The 24,487-nt window shown below is 65.1% G+C and overlaps 2 protein-coding genes across 2 annotated transcripts; both read right to left on the bottom strand.

Moving 5' to 3' along the window:
* Positions 1–124: 124 nt before the first annotated feature.
* CROCC (ciliary rootlet coiled-coil, rootletin) lies at positions 125–15,999 on the bottom strand (the record flags this gene model as incomplete). Its single annotated transcript, XM_062593477.1, has 32 exons — positions 125–848; positions 934–1,095; positions 1,243–1,374; positions 1,936–2,127; positions 2,915–3,064; positions 3,135–3,350; positions 3,788–4,003; positions 4,158–4,321; positions 4,629–4,749; positions 4,854–5,333; positions 5,910–6,077; positions 6,146–6,305; positions 6,815–7,053; positions 7,345–7,488; positions 7,568–7,702; positions 7,771–8,108; positions 8,192–8,319; positions 8,401–8,564; positions 9,322–9,690; positions 9,792–9,936; positions 10,591–10,773; positions 10,868–11,067; positions 11,180–11,329; positions 12,457–12,552; positions 12,647–12,722; positions 12,807–13,001; positions 13,084–13,190; positions 14,043–14,208; positions 14,312–14,403; positions 14,492–14,575; positions 14,640–14,825; positions 15,601–15,999. Coding segments are annotated over 32 exons (5,844 nt in total), but the record flags the coding sequence as incomplete, so codon positions are not given.
* A 1,199-nt stretch (positions 16,000–17,198) lies between these two features.
* NECAP2 (NECAP endocytosis associated 2) lies at positions 17,199–24,363 on the bottom strand. Its single transcript, XM_062593306.1, has 8 exons — positions 24,257–24,363; positions 22,681–22,781; positions 22,124–22,228; positions 21,625–21,706; positions 20,871–20,979; positions 19,878–20,055; positions 18,901–18,988; positions 17,199–18,574 (listed from the first exon to the last, which is right to left on the bottom strand). The coding sequence occupies exons 1-8, from the start codon at positions 24,346–24,348 to the stop codon at positions 18,526–18,528; spliced, it is 804 nt and encodes a 267-aa protein (XP_062449290.1). The 5' UTR covers positions 24,349–24,363; the 3' UTR covers positions 17,199–18,525.
* Between the last annotated feature and the right edge of the window lie 124 nt (positions 24,364–24,487).

Genomic DNA, 24,487 nt, shown 5'->3' with positions numbered 1-24,487 from the left:
AAACGGAGGTGGCTGTTTGCAGCGGGGTCTTGCTCCTGGCTGGGAAAACTGCTTTCCCGGGGAGCGACGTGCATCATGGCGCTGTTTTTTTTTTTGCTTGTGGTTTTTGGACAGAAAACGCGAGTTTAGAGACCCCGAACGACTTTTATTAATTCCGGAGCGTTACATCGGCTCGCCCGTTTGCGTCCCCCTTCTCCCTGGGCAAAGCCAGCTCTGCTGTGGCTGCTTTTATTCCCAGGAAAGGGCAGAGTTTTGGCTGGGGTTAATTTGACCACCCTAGACTGTTTTTTTAAAAAAACAAATATATATATATATAGATATATAAACGCAAGGACGGGCTGCTCAGAGAGCATCGGGACAGGGGCAAAGAGCTCCCCGCAGATTTCTCCTGGAAATGTTAAAAAAAGTAGTATTTCCAAACCTCTTGTTAAAAAACGGCGGTAGGAAAAAAAAAAAAAAAGACCTCAATCAGGCCCCTACCTGTATCAAAAATACGTTAGTGGTGTCTTCTCTTGGGTTAAACACTGCTTTTTTTTTTTTTTTTTTTTTTTCCCAAAAAAAAGCAACGGTGAGGAAAAATAAGCCTGGAGCCGCGTTTGCGGGACGGGGGCCGGCCCCCGGTTTCCAGGGCAAAGACCTGCCAAGCGGCTCCCCCGTGTGATGAGTTGCAGCCGTCTCTGCCGTAGCTGAGGGTTTTGGGTTTTTTTTTTTTTTTGGGGGGGGGGTTGTTGTTGGGGATGGGATGCAACACGCCACGTGGTTTACGGAGTGCCTAGAGTTGCCGGCGAGGAGTGGTGGAGGCGCAGGGGGCCGCGCTGCAGCGCCTGCTGCTCCTTCAGCAGCGCGATCTGGGCAGGGAGGAGGGAGACGGTGAGAATGGCGCGGACGGGCAGGCGGGCGGACGGACGGACGCCGAGCTCGCGCCGCCCTCACCTGCTCCTCGAGGCCGCGGACGCGGTGGCGGTGGGCCCGCTCCCGTGCCTCCAGCGCCCGCTCGGCCTGCAGCTGGGCGCTCCGCAGGCGCTCCAGCTCCCGCTGCAGCTCCTGCTGCCCGGCCCCGGCGCTCACCGGCTGCTCCAGAGCCGTCACCTGCGCCTGCCCCGGGGACGCGGCGTTAGCGGGCACCATTGCGAGCTGCTTGCAATTTTAACGGGGGGAAAGGGGGAAGGAAAAAAAATATATCCAGGCTGGGATGAGCCCAGCGGCCTCCCGGCGTGGTTCCCGCGGCCACGGCGTGCTCACCTCCAGCAGCCGGATGCGCTGCTGGGCCTCGGCCAGCTCCTGCTCCGCCGTGCCCAGTGAGCGGTCGAGCCGGCCCTTCTCTGCTGAGAGCCGCAGCGAGTCCTCGTGCGTCTTCAGCTTCTCCCGCTCCACCTGCCCCACAGCCCCATCAGCGTGGGAACTCACACAGGATCCCCGTGAGTGTGGGATCCCCGTGAGCGTGGGAACTCGTGTGGGATCCCCGTGAGCGTGGGAACCTCATGAGCGTGGGAACCCCGTGAGCGTGGGAACTCGCGCGGGATCCCCATGAGCGTAGGTATCCCATGAGCGCGGGAACTCATGCAGGATCCTCGTATGCACAGGATCCCCGTGAGCACGGGAACCCCATGAGCGTGGGAACCCCATGAGCGTGGGAACTCGTGCGGAATCCCCATGAGCACAGGAACCCTGTAAGCATGGGAACTCACGTGGGATCCCCGTAAACACTGGATCCCTGCGAGTGCAGGATCCCCGTGAGTGTGGGAACTCGCGTGGGATCCCCGTGACCGCGGGATCCCCATGAGCGTGGGAACTCGCGTGGGATCCCCATGAGCGCAGGGTCCCCGTGAGCATGGGAACCCCGCGAGTGTGGGAACTCGCACGGGATCCCCGTGAGCGTGGGATCCCCGTGAGCGTGGGAACCCCGTGAGCGCAGGGTGGCGGGGGCCAGCTCACCTTATCCAGGGTCTTCTTGAGAGCAGTCTTGTCCTTCTCGAGGCGCAGGGACGAGCGCTCGGCCTCGCGCTTCTCGCTCTCGAGCTGGGCCAGGGCGCGCTGGAGGCTGCTGAGGCGCTCCCGCAGCGCCTGCCGCTCAGCCCGCAGCTCCCGCAGCGCCGCGCTCTCGCCCTCCTGCCGCTGCCGCAGCAGCTGGGGCCCGCGGTGAGCGTCACGGTGGGGCGGGAAGGAAGGGGGACGCCAGAGGACGCCGGATGGGAAAAACGGGGGATGTGGGATAGGGGAATGTTGGACGGGGAGGCTGCTGGACTAGAAAGGATGGGGGAGGCTCGACAGGGAGGATGAGGAACAGCAGGGTGGAGGAGGCTGGATGAGGAGGATGCTGGATGAGGAAGGACAGGGGATGTTGAACAAGGAAGGATGGTGGGTGCTGGACAGGGCAGGAAGGGGACAATGAAGGATGGGGGACAGGGATGGGAGATGCTGGATGGGAAAGGACAAGGGATGCTAGATCAGAAAGGACACGGGAGGGGGAAGGAGGGGAGCTGCTGGGGGTAGGATGCTGCACGAAAAAGCACAAAAAAGCACGAAAAAGCACAGCAGACATTGGACAGGGAAGGACAGAGACTGTTGGATGAGGAAGGATTGAGATGTTGGATGGGGAGGACGGGGATGTTGGATGGGGAAGGATGGAGACGCTGGACGGAAAAGCACACGGGACGTTGGATGGGGAAGGACGGGATGTTGGATGGGGAAGGATGGAGATGCTGGATGGAAAAGCACGAGGGATGTTGGATGGGGAAGGACACGGGATGTTGGATGAGGAAGGGTGGAGACGCTGGACAGAAAGGCACGAGGGACATTGGATGGGGAGGACAGGGAAGGCAGGGGACGCTGGCTGGGGAGGACGGGGCAAGCCCATGCGGGCCGCCTCTGGGGAAGCCCGAGCAAGCTGCCCGCAGCCCGCCGGCGCCCTCACCTCCTGCTGCTGCCGGCCTTGGGCCTCCAGGTCCCGCGTGCGCCGCTGCAGCTCGGCGCGCTCGTCCTGCAGCCCCCGCAGCTGCTCCTGCAGCGAGGCCTTCGCCGCCACGGCCTCCGCCAGCTCCTGCCGGGCCGTCTCCAGCCTCTCCTGCGGCGGAGCGGCGTCAGGGCGCGGGGCCGGAGCGGGCGCCCCGCCGTCGCCCCTGCCCCGCGCTCACCTGCAGCGCGTCGCGCTCGCGCTCGCCGGCTGCCTGTGCCTGCTGCAGCTGCTCCTGCGCCGCCCCGGCCGCGGCGGAGCTCTCGGCCAGCGCCGCCGCCAGGCCCCGCGTCTTGGCCTCGAGGCCGGCCTCAGCCTCTGCCGCCTTGGCCAGCGCCGCGCGCAGGCCGTCCGCCGAGAGCTGCAGGGCGCCCGCCCGCTGCTCGCTCTCGCTGAGCTGGGGGGAGCGCCCGGGGGGCGGAGAACAGACGCGAGACGTGCGACACGACGCAACGCAAGGAGCGGGAGGGGAGGCGAGGACGCAGATGCAAGGGAATGCAAGGAAGCAGATGCAAGGAATGAAAGGGGATGCAAGGAAATGCAAGGAAGCAGATGCAAGGAATGAAAGGGGATGCAAGGAATGAAAGGAATGAAGTGGGATGCAAGGAAATGCAAGGAATGAAATGGGAGCCAAAGAAATGCAAGGAAGCAGATAAAAGGAATGAGATGGGAGGCGAGCAAGTGGAGGTAAGGAAGTGGAGACAAGGAATTAAACGAGATGCGAGGAAGTGGAGATAAGGAATGAAAGGAAATGCAAGGAAGCAGATGCAAGAAATGAGGTGCAAGCCCCCACGTGCAAGCCCCAGCCCCCTTCGCCCACCGCCGTGGGGTTACCTGCCGCTGGAGCTCCTCGGCGCGCTCCCGCAGGCCCCGCGCCTCCGTCTCGCGCTCGCCCAGCGCCAGCCGGGCCCGCTGCAGCTCGCCCTCGAGCGCCCGCTGCTGCAGCTCCAGGCGGGTGCCGCGGCTCTCGGCCGCCTCCAGCCCCTCATCCAGGCGCCGCTTGGCCTCCTCCAGCTTGGCCTCGCCGGCTTTCAGCTCGCTCAGCCGCTCCTGGGGAGGATGGCAGCGTAAGCCGAGCCCCGAAATCTCGGCGCCGGCGGCGCTTTGGCCCCGGAGCTGCACCGATGACGCCAGGGAGGGAGGAAGTGGGGGTCAGAACCCGGGTGGCCACCAGCGGCTCCGGTCCCCCCAACCCCGCATGCACCTCGGAGGCTCGGCGGTCGCCGTCGGCCGTGCGCAGGCTCCTCTCCAGCGCGGCCACCTTGTCGAGCAGCGCCCGGCGCTCGCGCCCGCCGCGCCGCAGCGTCTCCTCCTGCAGCAGCAGCGCCGTCTGGGCGCTGCTCAGCTTCCCGTCGGCTCCCCGGCGCCCTGCGGGCCAAAACAGCCCCCCCCCCAAACCCCCAGCCGGGCGGTGAGCACCGCCAGATCTGCTGGCGTTGTATTCCCACCGCTGTGCCCCGGCCCTCGCTTTCCCCACCCACTGGTGAGGAGGAAGAGGAGGATGAAGGCTGCGGCCCCCGGCAGAGCCAACCATCCCCCGCGCTGTCCCGCCGGAGCCGGCTGCACGCAGAGCCGCCGAGAGCATTTGCAAACCTCCCCCCCCCACATCCCTTTTCCCCCTTCCCCGGGCTGGGGGGGGGACGGGAAATGCGTCCGGCCTTCCTCCCTTCGTCACCTTCCTCGCTCTCAGCCACCAGCCGCTGGAGCTGCTGCGCCCGGGCGCTGGCGCCGTCCCGCTCCGCCTCTGCCTCGGCCAGCCGCCGGTGCAGCGCGTCCACCTGCGCCCGCAGCTCCTCCTAGGGTGGGAAAACGGGCCGAAATGAGAATGTTTTGGGGGCAGAACACCCCAAAAAGGGTGATGAAGAAGGGGGGGGGGCTGAGAGGGGCTGCGCCACGGTACCCGTTCGCGCTGCGCCTCCCGCAGCTCCCGCACGAAGTCCCGCAGGGCGGCGCGCACCGCCTCGGGCTCCGCGTCGTCCTCGGGCGATGCCGGCGGGGAAAGGGGCCCGGGCGTCGTGGCTTCGGCGAGCGGGGAGCGGGTGCCGCCGGGCGAGGGGCTGCGGCGCCGGGCGCCGATGCCGGCGGTGCGGCGCAGCGCCGAGCGCAGGCTGCCCAGGCGGCCCTCGGCGGCCCGCCGCAGCCCCTCGGCGCGGGCCAGCTCGGCCTCCAGGCCGCGGGCCCGGCCCTCGGCGGCGCTCAGCAGCAGGCCCCGCTCGGCCGCCTCGGCCCGCGCCGCCTCCGCCTTGAGCTGCAGGTTGCGCGCGTCGGCCAGCAGCTTCTTCTCGGTGCCCCGCGCCTCCTCGAGGCTGCGCGCCAGCTCCCGCTCCCGCTGCCGAAACTCGCCCGCCGCCTCCGCTAGCCGCCGCTGCAGCTCCTGCAGCTGGGCGAGGGGGTGATGGAGATGCTCAGGGATGCAGGGGACCAAAGGATGGGGACACCCAGGGACACCCAACACAGAGTGATGGGGTGATGAGGACACCCAGGGATGCAGGGGACAGTGTGACAGGGTGGTGGAGATGCAGGGGACCAAGAGATGGGGCAACGGGGACACCCAGGGATGCAGGGGACAGAGTGACAAGGTGGTGGAGATGCAGGGGACCAAGCGATGGGGCGACAGGGACACCCAAGGATGCAGGGGACAGAGTGACAGGGTGGTGGAGATGCAGGGGCAGAGTGATGGCTCAATGAGGACATCGAGGGATGCAGGAGACCAAGACGTGGGGACACCCAGGGTCACCCGGCAGAGAGCAGTGGGCTGATGAGGCCAGCCAGGGCCGCAAGGTGTGACATGAAGGGGACACTCGAGGCTGCAGGGCACCGAGCAACGGGGCGCCGGGGCACACCGAGCGGTGGGAACACCGGGATGCGCGAAGAGCTGTGCCGGTGCACAGAGCGCGGGGAGCAGTGGGGATGCCCAGAGATGGGGACATGGGGTGTGGCGTCCCCCCCCTGCTACCTCCTTCCTGGTGCTCTCCCGCTCGGCCTCGCTCTCCGCCACCTTCTGCCTGAGGCCGAAGGCTTCGCGTCGGCCCTCCTCCTCCCGCTGCTCCTCCCGCGCCAGGCGCTCCTGCAGCTCCGCCAGCTCCTTGCTCTTCTTGCAGCTCTCGCCGTCCAGCGTCTTCACCTGCCCGCGGAGGACGCTGAGGTCCTGCCGGCCCCAGCGCCCTGGCCGGGCACCCCGGCGCCCCTCACCTGCCGCCGCAGCTCCTGCAGCTGGCGACGGGCCTCCAGGCGGCCCCGCTCCACCTCCTGCAAGCTGGCCCGCAGCTCGGCCGCCTCGCGGCCCGCCGCCGCCTGCCCGGCCTCCGCCACCGCCAGCCGCTGCTCCTGCTCCTCGAGGGCCCGCTTGAGGCTGCCGGGAGCCCGGCACCGGGGGGCAGGGGGTGTCAGCTGGGGATGGGGTGGGCATCTCCCCCGTCCCCAGCATCTCCATCCAAAGTGTCCCCTTGTCCTGAGCATCCCCTGGTCCTCAGCATCTCCATCCCGAGCGTCCCCCTGTCCCCAGCACCCTCCATCCTGAGCTTCACTCTGCCTTCAGCATCACCATCTCCAGGCTTTCCATCCCCAGCATCCCCCATCCCAAACCACCTCCCTGTTCCCAACATCTCCCACCACCAAACATCTTCCTGTTCCCCGTCCCCAACCACCCCCATCCCCCATCCCAAACCACCTCCCTGTCCCCAACATCTCCCACCACCAAACATCTCCCTGTCCCCCATCCCCAACCATCCCCATCCCCCATCCCCAACCATCTCCCTGTCCCCAGCATCCCCCATCCCAAACCATCTCCCTGCCCCTAGCACCCGCCATCCCCATCACCCCCACTCGGACCATCGCCCACCCCGAGCCCCCAGCCCTCACCTGATGCGCTCGCCCTCGGCGCGCCGCACGGCAGCCCGCAGCTCCTCGTTGGAGCGCCGCAGGGCCTCCTTCTCCCGCGCCTCCTCGCCCAGGGCCCGGCGGGCCTCCCGCGCCTCCTTGCTCTGCGCCTCCTGGCCATCGCGGCTCTCCCGTGCCACCCGCTGCGCCTCCAGCAGCTCCCGGTGCCCCGCGTCCCGCTCCTCCGCCGCCAGCCGCAGCTGTGCCCGCAGCTCCTCTGCCTGCCCGTGGGAAAGCCCCGACGCGGAGAGCTGGAGCGCTGGGAGGCTCCGCTCCCGCGTCCCGCTGCTTGGCCAGCTCCGACGCGGGAAATCCAGGGGGATAGCGTGTGAAATTGGGGGTGGATAGCACAAGAACAGCCCCAATAGGGTGCTGGGAGGCTCCGCTCCCGCGTCCCGCTGCTTGGCCAGCTCCTCTGCTGGCCCGCAGGAAATTTAGGGGGACAGCGTGGGAAGTTTATGGGGGGGGGGGACAGTGTGGGAACGGCCCCGATGGGGTGCTGGGCGGCTCACCTCCCGCGCGGCCGCGTCCCGCTGCTTGCCCAGCTCCGCCGCCTGCTGCCGCAGGGCCGCGGCCTCCCGCTCGCCGGCTGCTGCGGCCTCCTCCAGCTGTGCCCGCAGCGCCCGCAGCTCGGCAGCGAGGCCGTCGGCCAGGCCCTGCGGAGCCCCCGGAGCGCCCGTCAGCGCCCGCCCGGCGGTGCTGCGCGGCCCCACGCCCGCCCGGCGCCGCACCCACCCGCTCCTGCTCCTGGCGCCCGGCGGCCTCGCGCCGCTGCCGCTCCAGCTTGGCCGCGGCCTCGGCCAGGCTCCGCTCGGCGCCGGCCAGCTTCTCCGAGAGCGCCACCTTCTCCGCCTCCTTCTGCGATAGCGCCTGCGGCGGGGCGGCCCGGCTCGGCGACGGCCCCTCGCGCGTCCCCCGCCGCCACCGCCGGGACCCACCTGCTGCTTCTCGCTTTCGGCCCGCAGCAGGCCCTCGTGGCGCTGCCGCCGGAGGTCGGCCAGCGCGGCGGCCAGCGGCGCCCGCTCGGCCTCGGCGCGGGCCTCCAGCTCCTGGCGGTGCCGCGCCAGCCGCCGTGCCGCCTCCTCCCGCTCGGCCCGCAGCTCGCGGCGCAGCGCCTCCGCCTCGGCCCGCAGGCGCTCGGCAGCCTCGTCGTGCGCCGCCCGGGCGCCCTGCCGCGCCGCCCGCGCCTCCCGCTCCGCCTGCGCCAGCTGCTCCTTCTCCCGCTCCAGGCGACCCACCTCGGCCGCCAGCCGCTGCCGCCCGGCGCCCACCTCCGCTGCAGGCGACGGCAGGCGATGGAGGCGGCAGCGCGGCGGCGGCGGCGGCGGGGGGAGGACGCGGCGCGGAGGCCAGCCTCACCTTGCAGCGCCTCCTTGGCCAGCAGCAGGCTCCGGCTCTCGGCCTCCAGGTGCTCGGTGCGGGCGCCGAGCCGCACCAGCTGCTGCCGCAGCTCCGAGAGCCGCGTCTCCAGCGCCGCCTTCTCCGCCCTGCCGGACGTGACGCCGTCACGGGCGGCCGACGGTGCCCCCCTTCCCCCCCCCCCACCCCGCCCGCCCCCCGGCACCCACCTGAGGGCGTCCAGCTCGTGGGCCTGGCGCTGGGCGTCGCGCCGGCCGGCGGCCGCCTCGCGGGCCAGCGCCTCCTTCTCGCCGGCAGCCCGGCGCAGCGCCTCGGCCAGGCGCTCCTGCTCCCCCCGCGCCTGCGCCAGCTCCGCGCCCGCTGCCCCCGCCGCCTGCACCGCCCCAACGGGAGGCCGTGGGCCTCCCGCCGCGCCCCTCTCCCCCGCCGCCTCCTGCCCTCTCCACCCTCTCCCCAGCCTCCTCCCACCCTGCCGACCCTCTCCCCGGCCTCCTCCCCCAACCCTCTCCCCAGCCTCCTCCCACCCTGCCGACCCTCTCCCCGGCCTCCTCCCCCGACTCCCTTCCCAGCCTCCTCCGACCTTGCCGACCCTCTCCCCGGCCTCCTCCCCCGACTCCCTTCCCAGCCTCCTCCGACCTTGCCGACCCTCTCCCCGGCCTCCTCCCCCGACTCCCTTCCCAGCCTCCTCCGACCTTGCCGACCCTCTCCCTGGCCTCCTTCCCCGACTCCCTTCCCAGCCTCCTCCCACCCTGCCGACCCTCTCCCCGGCCTCCTCCCCCGACTCCCTTCCCAGCCTCCTCCCACCTTGCTGATCCTCTCCCCAGCCTCCTCCCCCAACCTTCTCCCCAGCCTCCTCCCACCCTGCCGACCCTCTCCCCAGCCTCCTCCCCCAACCCTCTCCTCAGCCTCCTCCCACCCTGCTGACCCTCTCCCCGACCTCCTCCCCCGACTCCCTTCCCAGCCTCCTCCCACCTTGCCGACCCTCTCCCCAGCCTCCTCCCACCCTGCTGACCCTCTCCCCAGCCTCCTCCCTCGACCCTCTCCCCAGCTGCCTCCCCTTCCCCAACCCTCTCCCCAGTCACCTCCTCTCCCTCCCTTGACCCTCTCCCCACCACCTCCCCTCTCCCCACCTGCTCCAGCTGCTCCTGCAGCTGCTGCCGCTCCCGCTGCAGGCCCAGCACCTCCACCCGCAGGCGCTCGCCCTCCTCCTCGGCCGCCCGCCGGCCCCGCTCCAGGCGCCGCCGCTCGGCCTCGGCCTCCTCGCCGGCGCGGCGGAGCTCGTCCCGCCCGGCCGCCGCCTCCCGTGCCGCCGCCGCCGCCCGCCCCGCCAGGGCCCGCTTCTCCTCCTCCAGGCGCCCCAGCAGCCCCTCCAGCTGCGCCTTGTCGCCCGCCAGGCTCTCGCCCAGGCCGCCCAGTGCCGCCAGGGCCGCCCGGCCCGCCGCCGCCTCCGCCCGCGCCTCCCGCAGCGCCGCCGCCAGCTCCCCGCCGCTCGCCTCCGCCTGCGGGGGCCATCGCTGCACCGAGCGGCCTCGGGGCTCAGCCCGGCCGCCCCGCTGCCGGGTGTTGGGGTGTGTTGGGGGGACGGATGCCGGCACTGCACCTTGCCCAGCGCCACGGCCAGCTGGTCCCGCTCGCCCTGCGCCACCTCGGCCTCCAGCGCCGCGCGGCTCTGGGCTTCCTGCGCCAGCAGCAGCTCCTCGCGCGCCCGTGACACCTCCTCCTCCAGCTGCTCCTGCAGCCGCCGGCTGCCCGCAGCACCGGGGCGGGGGGCAAGTGTCGGGGGTAGCAGTGAGCCAGGTGGGGGGGGGTAGAGACCCAGCTATAGGGGGGCAGGGACCCAGATATGGGAGGGATGTGGCATGCAGCAGAGCTTGCAGGGATGCAGGGAGGGTTTTGCAGGCCCCAGAGGGAGTTGCACGCACCTGGGAGGGTTGCATGGACCCAGATGGGGGGGAGGGAGGTGCATGCAACTGGGAGGGGTTGCATGGAATGGGGTGAGGGAAGGTTGCAGGGACCCAGATAAGGAGATTGAAGGGATCCAGACTGGGGGGTTGCGTGCAACTTGTGGGGGGTTGCATGCACTAAGGGTGCAGGTGGCAGGGACCAGATGGGCAGTTGCCTGCACCTGGGGGTGGGTTGCATGGACCCAAATGGGGAAGTTGCATGCACCTGGGGGGAGGGGTGCAGAGACCCAGATGGGAGAGGCAGTTGCATGCACCTGGGGGGCAGGTTGCAGGGACCCAGATAGGGGGGTTGCGTGCACCTGGGGGGGGGGTTGCAGGGACACAGATGGGAGGGGCAGTTGCATGCACCTGGGAGGGGTTGCATGCACCAGAGGGGGGGGTTTGCAGAGACTCAGATGGGGGGGGTCGCAGGCTGCCCTCACCCCCAGCGCCTACCTGTCCTCGAGCTCGCGGCGGGCGCGCTCGGCGGCCCCGGCAACCTCGTCGCGCTCCTCCTGCAGCCCCCGGTGCTGGCGCTGCAGCTCGGCCTGCGCCTGCCGCAGCCCCGCCGCCTCCTGCGCCAGCGCCAGCGCCCGCTGCTCCGCGGCCCCCAGGGCCTGCTCCAGGGCGCTCTTCTCGCTGCACCGGAAAGCAGCAGGTGGGGCACACGCAGGGACGGACAGATGGACAGATGGGGATGGACAGACGGACGAACGGACCGGGAGTGGGCTACCTGCCGAGGCGCTCAGCGGCCGCGCGGTGCCGGGCGGCGTCGCGCAGGGCCTCCTCTTTAGCCTGCCGGCAGCCCCGCACCTCGGCCTCCAGGCCGGCGAGCCGCTGCTCCAGCGCCCGCTGCTCGCCCGCCCCGGCGGCCAGCTGCTCCCGCAGGCGCCCCGCCGCCTCCTCGACGGCCTCCCGCTCGCTCCGGGCCTCCTGGAGGGGAGGGAAAACGGAAAACCTGGCTCTGTGCCCGCTGCGCTCGCCTCAGCAGCCTCCCTCCTCTTCCTCCTCCTCCTCCTCCTCCTCGCGGCCGCCCCGCGCTCACCTGCAGCTGCAGCCGCCTCCGCTGCAGGGCGGCACGCACGGCGGCCAGGGCGGCCTCAGCGGCAGCGGGCGCCAGGCTGCGGTGGGGGGAGCTGGGCGGCGACGGCGGGGGGCACGGGGGCTCAGCGCCGTCCGCGTCCGCCAGCACCGCCTGCGGGGACGGGGGAGGGCTGGGAGCGCGCCCCGACGTGGGGTGGGGAAAGCGAGGCGCGGCAGGATGCTGGCAGCATCGCTGCAAGAGCCCGTTGGCAGCAATGCGGGGTGCAACGCGGGCTGTGGGCAAGCACGGAGCGGCACCCGAGGGCGCCAGGTGGCCTCCCCCACCTGGGTGATATCCCAAAGGGCCCACGGCAGCCTCCCCAACCGGAGCAATGTCCCAAAGGGCCCGCTGCAGCCTCCCCAAGTGGAGCGACCTCCCAAAGGGCCCGCTGCAGCCTCCCTCACCCGACGTCCCAAGGGCCCGCTGCAGCCTCCCCCACCTGGGTGACATCCCAAGGGCCCGCTGCAGCCTCCCCCACCCAGGTGACATCCTGAAGGGCCTGCTGCAGCCACCCCACATCCCAAGGGTCTGCTCAGCCTCCTCACTCCAGGTGACATCCCAAGGACCCGCTGCAGCCTCCCCACATCCCAAGGGTCCGCTGCAGCCTCCCCACTCTGGGTGATATCCCAAAGGGCCCGCTGCAGCCTCCCCCACCCAGGTGACATCCCAAGGGCCAACTGCAGCCTCCCCCACCTGGGTGACATCCCAAGGGCCTGCTGCAGCCACCCCACATCCCAAGGGTCTGCTCAGCCTCCTCACTCCAGGTGACATCCCAAGGACCCGCTGCAGCCTCCCCACATCCCAAGGGTCCGCTGCAGCCTCCCCACTCTGGGTGATATCCCAAAGGGCCCGCTGCAGCCTCCCCCACCTGGGTGACATCCCAAGGGCCCGCTGCAGCCTCCCCCACCCAGGTGACATCCTGAAGGGCCTGCTGCAGCCACCCCACATCCCAAGGGTCTGCTCAGCCTCCTCACTCCAGGTGACATCCCAAGGACCCGCTGCAGCCTCCCCACATCCCAAGGGTCCGCTGCAGCCTCCCCACTCTGGGTGATATCCCAAAGGGCCCGCTGCAGCCTCCCCCACCCAGGTGACATCCCAAGGGCCAACTGCAGCCTCCCCCACCTGGGTGACATCCCAAGGGCCTGCTGCAGCCTCCCCACTCTGGGTGACATCCCAAAGGGCCCGCTGCAGCCCCCCACCCAGGTGACATCCCAAGGGCCAACTGCAGCCTTCCCCACCTGGGTGACATCCCAAAGAGCCTGCTGCAGCCTCTCAGCCTCCGTGCGCAGGGCCTCCAGCTCCTCCGGCGGTAGCTGCCGGGCCTGCGCTGCCTCCTGCGGGGTCCGTCAGGGACACATCAATGCATGCCAGGACCCTCCCGTCTGTCGGTCCGTCCACCCAACCCCCACCCCATGACCTGGTGCTCACCAGGCTTTGCAGCTGCAACTTCAGCGCCTGCAGCTCCTGCTCCTTCTCGGCGCCCACGGCCATCGCCTCCGCCAAGCTGCCAGGCGAGAGGGTCTGTGGTGGCGGCGGGGCACCTGCAGTCCCCCGGGCCGCCCGTCTGTCCGCCCTCCGCGCCCCGTACCTGGTGCCCAGGCGGCTTTCGTGGCACTGGGCATCCCGCAGGCGCTCCTCGAGGCTGGCGAGCCGCAGCGCCTGGGCCTCGCCGGCGGCCGCCGCCTGGCTCTGCTGCAGGCGCAGGCTGGCGCCCAGGCGCAGGCAGGCGCCGTGCACGGCCCGGGCCACGCGGGCCGCCTCTTGCTGCAGCTCCGCCAGCTCCCTGCGGTGCGGTGGCATGAAGCCCACGGCCGGGCGGCGCGAAGCCCGCTGCCGGGTGCCCTGCCGCCGCCGCCGCCGCTGACCTCTGCGCCGCGGCCTTGGTCTCGCCGGCGTGCCGCCGGACGCCCACCACCTGCCTCCAGAGGGTCAGCAGGCGGCCATGCTCGCTGCTGAAGTAGGCATTGAAGGACTGCGGGGAGAGCGGGGGGGGGGACGCACGGGTGGCTATGGGGCGCCCCCACACCGGTTTGGGGCAGAGGGGAGAGGGGGACGGCTTCCCTCGCTGTGCTGCGTCCCACTGCCTCGCACCCCGCTGTACGCAGGATCTACTTCTGCCTCGCACCCCACCGCCTTGCACCCCACTGCACCCCGCTGCCTCACACTCCAATGCATGCAGCATCCCCTTCTACATTGAACCCCACTGCCTTGCACCCCACTGCACCCCACTGCCTCACACCCCACTGCATGCAGCATCCCCTTCTACATTGAACCCCACTGCCTTGCACCCCACTGCACCCCGCTGCCTCACACCCCACTGCATGCAGCATCCCCTTCTACATTGAACCCCACTGCCTTGCACCCCACTGCCTCACACCCCACTGCATGCAGCATCCCCTTCTGCATTGAACCCCACTGCCTTGCACCCCACTGCCTCACACCCCACTGCATGCAGCATCCCCTTCTGCATTGAACCCCACTGCCTTGCACCCCACTGCACCCCGCTGCCTCACACCCTGCAGCATGCAGCATCCCCTTCTGCATTGAACCCCACTGCCTTGCACCCCACTGCACCCCGCAGCCTCGCACCCCGCTGCATGCAGCATCCCCTTCTGCCTCGCACCCTGCTGCCTTGCACCCCAGTGCATTGCGCCCCACTGCATGCAACATCCCCCTCAGCCTCGCATCCCGCTGGAAGCAGCGTCGCCCTTGCACCCCGCATCCAGCTCCGCGGCACAGCCGGCTCTGTGCAGCGCCCGCCCCGCTTTGGCCCCGCGCCCCCTCGAGCACGCGTTGCAGCCCGCTGCCCGCGCCGGCCCCGAACCTCCTCCTCGCGCCTCCACTCGGCCTCGCGCTGCTCCAGCTCGTCGCGGGCCCGCGTCCAGTCGGCCGTCAGCTTGCGGATGTCCTCGCTGAGCGCCTGGTTGGCGCCGTTGGCCTGCTCGAGCTGCTCGCGCAGCATGGCGTTCACCTGCGCCAGGCTGGCGCTCCTGCACCCGCCGAGCCCCGGTGGCACCGTCAGCCCCGGCCGGGCGGTGGGCGGCCCATGCAGACGCGTGTCCCCCCCTGCCCGGAGCTCCGCACCGCGCTCACCGCTGCTGCTCCTCCTCCAGGCGGATCAGCGCCGTCTCCAGGTCGTGGCCGGTGTCCTCGTCCAGGCGCGGGCCGCTCGCCTCCAGCTGGCCCTGGGGGCACGGCACCGTTGAGAACCCTCCCCCAATCCTCCAAAAATATCCCCCCCCACCATCACCCCTGGGTGCACCCATCGCTCACCACCAGCCGCTCCTGCTCCAGCTCAGCCGACGTCTCCAGCAGCTGCTGCTCCATCTCGCCGCACTTCTTCTTGTACTGCAGCACCTGCGGGGCACGGTGACGGTCCCGTCCCCGTCTCCCCCGCCTCCGCCCCCCGGCGTGCACCCACCTGGGCTTGCAGCTTCTGCACCAGCTGCCCTTGCCGCTGCTGGCCCTCCTGGTAGGCCTGCAGCTTGCGCTTGTAGGCGGCGTGCTCGTCGTCCAGCAGCCGCCGCAGCTCCAGGTGCTGCTGCGCCGGGACCCGGCTTGCCGGCGGCTCCCGCTCGCCCGCCTCCAGCCGCAGCGCCTGCTCCAGCTGCGCCGAGAGCCGGCGCGGAGATGGGGCTGCAGCCGGCCGCTGGCCCCCATATCTCCTCCCTCGCGCCCCCAATAAACCCGGCGGGACGCACGACGGCTCCCGCTGCTGAGCCGCCCCTAGCAACCCTGCTGCAACCCCGCTGCCTGCTGCAACCCCACTGCCCCTTGCAAGCCCCCGGTGCCCATTGCAACCCCGCTGCCTCTTGCAACCCTGCTGCCCCTTGCAAGGCCACGGTGCCCCTTGCAACCCTGCTGCCCAGTGCAACCCCACTGCCCCTTGCAACCCCGCTGCCCCTTGCAAGCCCCCGGCACACATGGCAACTCCACTGCCTGTTGCAAGCCCCTTGTGCACGTTGCAACCCCGCTGCCCGCTGCAAGCCCCCCGGTGCCAATTCCCGATCCCCTGCTCGGTTTGCACCAGACTTTTCAGGTGCAAAGAGTCTTTCAGCACCCCCCTCTCCGCTCCCTCCAGGAAGCAATTAACTCAGTGCATTTTAAATGCCTTTTTTTTTAATCAACAGCCCCCCAGTGCTGTTTTGGAAGGAGGCAGGGCAAGCTGGCAGCAGGGCCGAGCCCGACCCCCTCAGCCGGGGCAGAGGGAAGCAGCGGTTTCCCTCCCTGGGATGCGGCGCAGGGGGAAACCCAACAGCCCAGTCCCGGAAAGGCGCCAGCAAAGTTTACCGGCTCCAGGGCAACCGCTGCCGCAGCAACCCGCCTAAAAAAGCCCTTTTTTTCCCACCCGCGCACGGCCGGCGAGCTGCCTGCCCACCTACCCGCTCGCTGATGGCGTTGTACTTGATGGCCAGCTCGTCGCGCTCGGCCCTGCTCTGCGCCAGCAGGTCCTCGACGCGGGCCAGCTCCTGCTGCAGCAGCCGGTTCTCCTCCGGGAGCGAGGCCATGGCCGCGGGGCCCGGCGGCCGCTGCTCACTCTCCCCTTTTCCCCTTCCCCTCCCGCCGCGGTGGCGGTTTTTCCCGCCACGGCTGTTTGAAAAATCCCGAAAGGCCGAGTAGCAGCCGCTGCCGCCGCGGCCACGAGAAACCCCGCGGGAAGCCGCCGCAATCACGGCCTCCCACTCCGGCCCCGGCCCCTTCCCGCCTCTGTTTTCCGGCTTTGCCTGCCGGTCTCGCCGCCATGCGCCAAATCCGCGAGCGGAAAGCGGCTCCTTTCCCCCATCCCAAGGCCGCCCCGGCCGGGATCAGCCCGAAATCCTCGGCTTTCCCCTCCCCGCGTGACGGCTGCGGGCAGGGAGGAGAGCTCGGCTTGGGGATCCTCCTCTTCCTGGCCGCCGGCTCGGCTCAGCTCGGAGGGTCCTAACGCCTCCGGGCCGGCGGACAAAAGCCGCTTGCAGCCACCAACATGCCCCCCCCCCCCCACCGCCGGGATCAGTGCCGGTGGCATTAAATAAAAGGTTGGAAAGGGCAGGGGGAAGACGCTTTAGGTGGCCGGCAGGTGCCTTTCTCCCCACCAGCAGCGCCCGAAGCCATCGCGGGGAGGAAAAATTGGTGCCGAGAGCTCACCCGGCTGCTGCCGCCACCCCGGCTTTCTGCCCCCGCCGGCTTCTGTGCAAAACGGGAGCGTTTGCAGGGCAGGTGCCGAAGGGAAAATGTGCCGGCAAATCCCTTGGCAATCCACCACCACCACCACCAAAGAGCGGCCGCGCCGGGGACCCGCAGGGCCCGGGGGGGAGCAGGGAGGCTGCGGTGGGCAAATAAAGCGCGGCAGGTGGGGACCCGACCCGTACGGCGTAGCCTCGACTCGCCCTCCGGAGTGTTTTCCAGCCTCCTGCTTTTCCCCTTTGCCGGCGCCCGGTGCAGGAAAGTGCCCTTTCGCCGGCCCGTCAGCCACTTAGCAGATTAACAGCAAGGGAGAGATCACGTCAGGGCAACCAGATGGGTCTGAGGATTTAAGTCGCCCTGCTAGTCTGGCTCAGGTCCAACGTCCTAAAGGCCAGAGCCAGAGCCGGCCTGAGGCCTTCCGCGGTGCCGATGGGCTTTCAGGACAGAACACACTGCGGATCTCCAAGTCTCGCTTCACTGCTCTGCTTTTCGAGCCGGAGCCACGGAGTTTCCCATCGCTCAGGGCTGCTCTGACCGTTCGCAAAACTCCTCCGGCTCCTTCGAGACAGCCCCGTTCCTGCTTCTCACCTCACCTTCTCCTCCCGGGATCCCTCGCGCCCCGCGAGGCCGCTGCCGGGCAAGACGCTTCTGCTCTGCATCGCTGCGTAGTGACCGACCACACGCGCATGGGGGCCATACAGGGAAGAAGAAGAAATCAGAAATTACCATTCCGCAGCGTCTCATCCTCTTCGCTCTGACCACGGCCTCTGCGGGCAGCTCGGGGGAGGGGGGGTGGGGGGGAAGAAACGTCCTATTTCACATCAAAACAATTTTATTATTCATTTACAGTGTTATATGTCTTGCTTGGCTTGGTAAGCTCTCTGCCGGGCAAAATTAAACTCTCAAATCAAAATGCTCACTGTCCAGTTGAAAATGGAAATAGTAATAATAAAAAAGACAAAGTTCAAAACACTTAAAAAATAGCAGGACTTCATACGGTTAAAGGCCTTCTACCTTAATATAAATAGGTAAGAAAATATTCTTTTTTACAGAGAAACCACAATCCCAGCTCTGTTAAAGAGACCAACTCAAATTTGTCTTTCGTTGCTTCTAGCTATACATTAGATTAATAAAATGTCTGCAAAAAGAAGTAAAAATCTCTCTTCAAAATAGAGGAAAAAAAACTTACTGGGACAAGAAACAAGGAATTTCAGCACTGTGCTCAGACACAGTTATCTAAACCTTGTAGTCCAGCTCCCCACCTCTCATATCATCAGTTAAGTGCTCAGAAACACTCAGGGCGATGCTCAGCATCTTTGCAGGACATGGGTCTACATGACGCAAAGGCACCTTGGGAAGCAGGAGTTAAAAGTGAAGTTTTGCAGGTGGAAAGTCTCTGGGAGGACACCCTGGAGAGGGAGAGCTTTCGCCTGCTGGAGCCCCGAAAGCATGGCCTCCAGGAGGCCAGCTCAAAGCAGAGAAGTCTCTCTCAGACCCCTGCTGCACACATTAAGCCTTCTCCGCTGCACAGGACGCTAGCAAAAAGTGACCCTACTGAAGAGCAAAGGCACGGGGGCCCGCAAGCAAGTCAGAGTCTTCCGATGCTGCCTTCAGCACTCTCAACCACATGGTGTTAAGGGAACTCAGGTCGTGACGAAGCTGTCACTCTCTGTAGCTGCGTCAGGCAAGGCAGTAAGAAAGAAGGGGAGGAAGATGCAGGGAAAATCGCAGGAGGAACCCAGAAATCACCGTGGTGCGGTAGGCAGTGGGGGGCAGGTCATCCTTCTCCCCTCTCCTGGCAGTGATTTTTTTCTAAGGTTTGCTGTGACTCAGGTAGAGAATAAAAGGCCCCCAGCCTCGGGGGCGCTGGCTTAATGATGTTTTAAGGCACATTCTCATTTGGCTCTCCAGCACCTACTTCAACATATCAATCCCGAGGTATGTGAGGGCTGGGCTTTGGGGTCTCATTTCTTGCCTGGAAAGATTAGGGAAGTAAAATGCCACCACGAGACTTAAGTGGAGTGTCCTGAAGCAGCATGTTAGCTCTGAGCTCTGCTTTGAGGGGTGCAGGAGCACTCCCCACCCCTGCTTTGGTCCCTTTCTCAGCATCCACGCAGGAAAAAGCAGAGGAGATGTCTGGGTCAGAACTGAACCCAGCCTGCGTTCGCCTGATTCTGGTTAGAAGTTGACCTGGAGGGATACAGAGAGAGAGAAAAACTGTTTAGACATTCACAGGCGCCGCAGCTTGCTGCTCGAAGGCCTGGGCACACAAGCTGGGAGCACAGGCCTTGTTCAAACAGCAACACAGCAGCTACAAACGGGACCATCCTCGCTGCGGGGCCAACAAAGCTACGTAACATGCTTTGGCCTTTCCCAGGTCGCACGCAGCCCTCTCGGCTCGTTTTTGTGACCCAGCCGAACACAGCGAGGACACAAGCCTGCAAAATGCCCATGTGCTCCAAGCGCGGCCCGTGACACCCGCCCTCCGCGTCACCGCAAACCACACACGGCCTCACCCTGAAGCTTTGGCAAAGTCGCCCCAGACGTCGGCAGTGGCGGCAGCCGAGGGAGCAGCGCTGGGCTGCGGCCAGGCCAAGAGAGAGTCTGTCGGCAGATCGAAGGAGCAGAAAGAGAGACAAACGTCAGCAGTTACTTGCAATTCCCAAATTCCCTCTCTGTCTTCCCCAAGAAGAGGCATGGCTTTGTCCACGCAGCGAAGGGAAGCCAGGTGCTCCCTTTTCAAGCTCCCACTTCACAGGCTGCAGTTCTTGAGCAGACTCAGTTCACCCACCAGTCCCACACCTGACCCAATACAGGACAGGAGCTTTGAGCAGCTAGAGGACATTACAGACCTGGACGCTATCTTGCTCTGGGACTGGCCCACTAAATAACTTGGCAAACCTCCTTATCTCTTTCCGTGCCTCAGTTTCCCTCCTGTTAAACGGGGTGTTAGTGTTACTTCCTTCTGTAGAGCACATGGAGCTGGGCTGCAGGAAAGCCCTTGGGGAGCATTGAGGCACGCTTTTAAAGTCTTTCCGCGCTCAGTTAAAAAAGGTGGCTCCCAGGACTTATGGCCACCATCAACACACCCACAGAAACCCAGCACAGCGTCACGTACAGACACTTCATCAGGAGGAATGAGCCACTGTTTTATCCAAAAAACGTGTGTGGCTTTCTGCAGACACCTCTCCCCTCAAGGTCCCTTTGGTGTCTCAAGTGCTCTAGGGACTAGTGCTTTAGGGACCCCTCCGAAGCCGCTGAAGATATGGGAACATTATAAACACCACTGAAGCACGTCAGCTACAAGGGTAGCTGCTCTCCTGCACATACTCCTAGGTATAGTTCAGCTCAGAGACAGTCTGCTGCCAAACTCTCGCCTATCTCCCCCCAAACCACTCCAAAGCCCCATACATACAGCAATGAACATGGTGTGGGGACTTTGATGAATAAAAATGAATCTAAAGAGCTTCAGAGTTGTTGCTCTGCAACTGACCTGCGCTCGGCCGGCCCGCAGCCTGGACTGGTGTAGAGAGCGAAGACGGCTGCTCTCCAGAGGGAAGAACAGGAGTGGAAGATTTTCCTCCAGGAGGTGGTGGGAGCAAGCTCAGACCCCCGGGACCCGCCGGACGCGGTTTGGTATTCCCTGCTGCTCCTTCCTTTTTCTTTATATTCTGAAAAGAGAAGCGAGAGGGAACTTAGATGGCACCACACATTCAAATCCGGAGCTGGAGCGTGACAGCTCTGCTGTCCCTCCCCTTCCCAAGCAAGAGGCCAAGCAGCTTTATTCTGGGGAAAACAGCGTCGTGCTTTGATGCTCTGCGGCTGGCGCGATTTGCATCTGCGGCCCGCAGCACAGGTGAAACCATGGACGCTCAGATCTGTGAATCCCACAGACCAGGCTCTGCAACTGGGAGCTGCACCGCGCTCCTCTGCAGCAGAGCACATCAAGCACGCAGCTGTTTGCACCAGGCTTCCTCCTGCACGGGGATTTCAGCACAGAGTAGCTACTTCCTCTTGTGCTGCCGAAGCACAGTAGAGGGGAAAATCAGATTTCTGAAGGCAGAGGCCTAAGGCAGTCAGTTTGGATCACCTCTTTAGTCATGAGAGATAATATTTAACACCCTACACGAAATGAGGCTAGCGGAAGAGAACTAGGGAATATTCTTCACACTTCCTTTTTCTGCTGTGCTAAGATGGGTTTTGGTGATGTTTCCCCACCACATTATTAGGACAAGCAGCAAAACCACAGAGGGTGTTCTAATATTTTATACTTACGTATGTTATACTTCATATTTATCTGGCTTTTGGAATACACATGGATCCAAACCATTCAGAGACTGCCAGCTGAGGAGGCAATCCAATGTGGCCGTACAGGACCACAGCCCCCCTGGCTCACATACCAGGCTCCCTCTGAACAACTCTGAGCAGGGCACAGAGGAAAATGCTGCGACTGGAAGCAGTGGATTTGGCCAGAGAAGCCCCTCACCGCAATGTTAAGTTTGATGGTCTGCCCCTCCTTGAAGCCCAGATCCAGTTTGGGTCCCTGATCTGGGTTCTCGGCCTGTTTGGCCAGCTCGCTCTGCTGCCTGACCCACCTGCAGGACGCAAAAAGAAAGACACATGAGTAGCCAGCGTGACACCTTGCCAGTCGAGATCAGCCCTGCAGCGTGGTGGCAGCTCTTTAAATACGTTTGATGTGGTCTGAGACCTCATCTGCTGGGGCGACACGCTGCAAGGTAACGCTGCGGGAGCAATTCCCAGCAAGTGCTGGCAGCTCAGCTCAGGCGATCCGCTGGCATACTCGAGCCGCAGGGCAAACCAGCTCAGTCGCACTTGTGCTGCTCTGCTCACACATGCAAGCTGCAAGGCTGATTCTAACCACAGCCCCATTTTCTGCCAGTAGCCGGAGCGATGTCCCAGTCCCTCGGACGTGGCCGCTCACCCACTCTCCCAAGCATGGGAAGAGAAGGAAAGGAATGAGGGAATTTGCCCAATCTTGGATTTGCAAGGCTAGTTTGGGAGCTTTTTGATATAAACTGGAAAATATTTGAGCGATGAAGCGTATGTGGGCTGTCTGCACAAAGGACAGTGGCTGAATAGAGAGCTAGAAGTTTCTGTCTGTAACCCACTTTGCATCATGCTTCCCTGCTCACGAGCTACCACCTTCCTCCGCCTGCTGTTTTTGGCGAACACCTGCAACCTCTCAAGCTGAGAAGACAAAGGGAGAGAGACAAACTCACTTAAAATGGTCTTGGAGAGCCACGTTGAAGTCAAAAGCATCCCCTCGGTCCACGAACCCAACTCCAATAAAAGCGCGGCGGCCTGGAGAACGAGGAAGCGTTAAGTGCTGGAATCGCGAGCCAGCGCACGAGCTGCAGACGCGGGGGGCGGGAGGGACGGGGCGCCCCATTTCACACCCCCCGCCGGCTGCCGCTTGTTCCAACGGGAGCGGAGGAGGGGGCTCTTTGAAACCAGCAGAACTGCATGAAAGACTTGTAAAGTTTAACGCTGGTACCTCTTCAGTGACAAGATTAAACTGTTTTTATAGTTGGCGAAGGACAGAGTGCAACATGTGGGAGTGAGAGGCCATTTGCCTCATTACCCACCTTTTGCAAAGTATATTTAGCCCTTGCAAAAATTCTTCACAGATAAGAAGAACTCAGAGCAAAGATACTGAGAACTTCCAAGGACATGATTCCCCCCTAACCTCTCTCTTTATTGTATGATGTACAACTCTACCATTTCCATCTTCAATTCGAATGACGAAGTATCTGCTGGAGTCTGTCACGCTCTCCACAGCAATGCCAGGAAACTGGTCCACAGGAGCCTGGGCAAAAAGTTCTCCTGAAAAAAAGAATTAGGCAGGAAGGGTGAAATAGGAACAGAACAGCATAACACCTCAGCGCCACATGTGTCTTGTTACAAAGAGGCTACACGGACGCAGCAACTTGAGCACAAAAAAATAACCAAATACCACCATATTCCTCTGCAGCAGATTTTCTAGCTACTTCGTGCTACAGGGTATCGTTTCCATAGCAAAAGAGATAACTACAGTATTTCACGGAGACGTAAAAGTTCGGTAACAATCAGAGAGTGGCTTCCACTCTATATATATATAAAATACTCTATAGCTAGAGGCTCCTGTGAATACAGTCATGCAGGTGGGACTCTTCATACGTCGGGTATTCCTATTTGGGAACAGTCCTGCCGACAGCCCGGAGCGCATCTTCCTGGAGCAAAACAGGAGAAAAGCCCTGCGCCCAACAAGCGGGCCTGGCGCGTTTCTCTCCCCTCACCTGAAGTCTTGTCCTCCAGCTTAATGAAAGCGATCTTGCCCTTGGCTGTTATCCGCAGCCTGCCACTCCACGCCGGCTGGTCCAGCTGCCACTCTGCGGCTCTGGAGAAAGAGGAAAGAGCTCCTGACCTCTGAGCAGCCTCCCAAACCTCAGACAACACCGCTGCCTTGCTCGCTGCCCACGTTTTGCGTTGCTGTAATGCGTTGCAGCACTGGTATTCGCTTGCCCTGATTAGCAGCATAGGGCAGAGTCTGTTTGCAGCCCATTTGGGCTGGGAAAACCGAGGTCAGAGTCATCGCAAGCGCCGCTGCTCTGCAGGCCTCTCCTCCCCTCCGAGGCCGGTTTCCTGCAGACTAAACACAGCCTTTTCCACCTGCCCGCCCCAACCACGGCCCAACTTGCAGCTGGATCCGGAGCTCTCACAAACAAGGCGCCTCCTTAAGCCAAGTTCATTCCCCAGCCGAGCGCAAAGGCCTCTCGTTTCAGCAGAAACAAGCTGACTCTCCGCTGAAGTACGTGTCAGGCCCCGAATCTCCATGGGGGAACCAGCAAGAATTGCACAACACAACGAGGTTTCACTTCTCTCTCTGCAGGTTCTCCAGTCATGGGCCTGCGCGATGGCACACAGGGACGCAAACACCACGTCTCGGCCGAGCCCACCCGAGGACAAATCCCCCGTGCCCCGGGGAGGGCGCAGGCCCCACATACCCTACAGTGGGGGATAAAGCAGGTACTATGTACACCCTGGCACAGAGGGCACAGACGTCCTATAGGCAGACGTGTACTGCACGACACGGGTAAAACAAGTCGTATATAACCCATGGGGCAAGAGCAGAGACACGCTATAGGGGGCAGATCACACGTAAAGCGGGAGCGTGTCCCACACACCCCAAGAGTGGGCCCACACTTCCTAGGGGGGTCAGATCCCCAAAGCAGGGAGGCAGGTCCCATTACTCCATGGTGGGGTGACTGCAGTTCTATATACCCCAAAATGGGGGGCACAGACACCTTGTGGGTGCAGGCCCACAATCATCCAAACGGGGGGGGGGGGGGGAGAGACAGGTCCCATAGACTCCACAAGGGGGGCATAAACATGTTGTTTTAGGTGAGGGCCGATCCCCATATACCTCCAGGGACACCCCGTGGGGGTTGCACAAACATCATATAGGGGAGACAGGTCCCCTGTAGGCCAAGGAGGGGGGAGCAGGTCCCACATCCTCAAGGAGGGGGGGCACACACCCCCTATAGAGGAGGAGCAAGTCCCATCTACTCCAAGGTGGGGGGCAGAAGCACCTCATAGAGGGGGAGCAGGTCCCATAGGTCCCATATACCCCAAGGTGGGGGGAGCAGGCACCCCATGGAGGAGGAACAGGTCCCATATACCCCAAGGGGGGGGGCACAGGCACCTCATAGAGGGGGAACAGGTCCCATATACCCCAAGGGGGGGGCACAGGGACCCCATGGGGGCGGAGCAGGCCCCATATACCCCAAGGCGGGTGGAAAACCCCTCTACATCCCATGGCAGGGGTCTAACAACCCCTGCCCCCCGAGGCCCGCCCCCCGCCGGGCCGCCCACCTGTAGCCGCGGTTGGAGGCCCGCGGCGGCACCCGGTACACATGCACCGCCGGCTTCACGCACAACACAGCCTCGTAGTCCCCCTCCGCCATGGCCGCCGTCGCGGCGGAAGTCGGCGCGGCGCCGCTCTGCCCCCTGCCTCGCTGACCCCTCCCCCCGCCCCCGCGGCGCTTCCGGTCCTCCAGCGGCCGCGGCGGCGCCGCCTGGCGGCGGGCGGCCGCGCCGCACCCG

This window comes from Rhea pennata, chromosome 22 (genome assembly GCF_028389875.1).
Source record: "Rhea pennata isolate bPtePen1 chromosome 22, bPtePen1.pri, whole genome shotgun sequence".
NCBI lineage: Eukaryota > Metazoa > Chordata > Aves > Rheiformes > Rheidae > Rhea > Rhea pennata.
The sequence above is the reverse complement of the archived record's forward strand: the minus strand, read 5'-3'. Positions and strand labels throughout refer to the sequence as shown.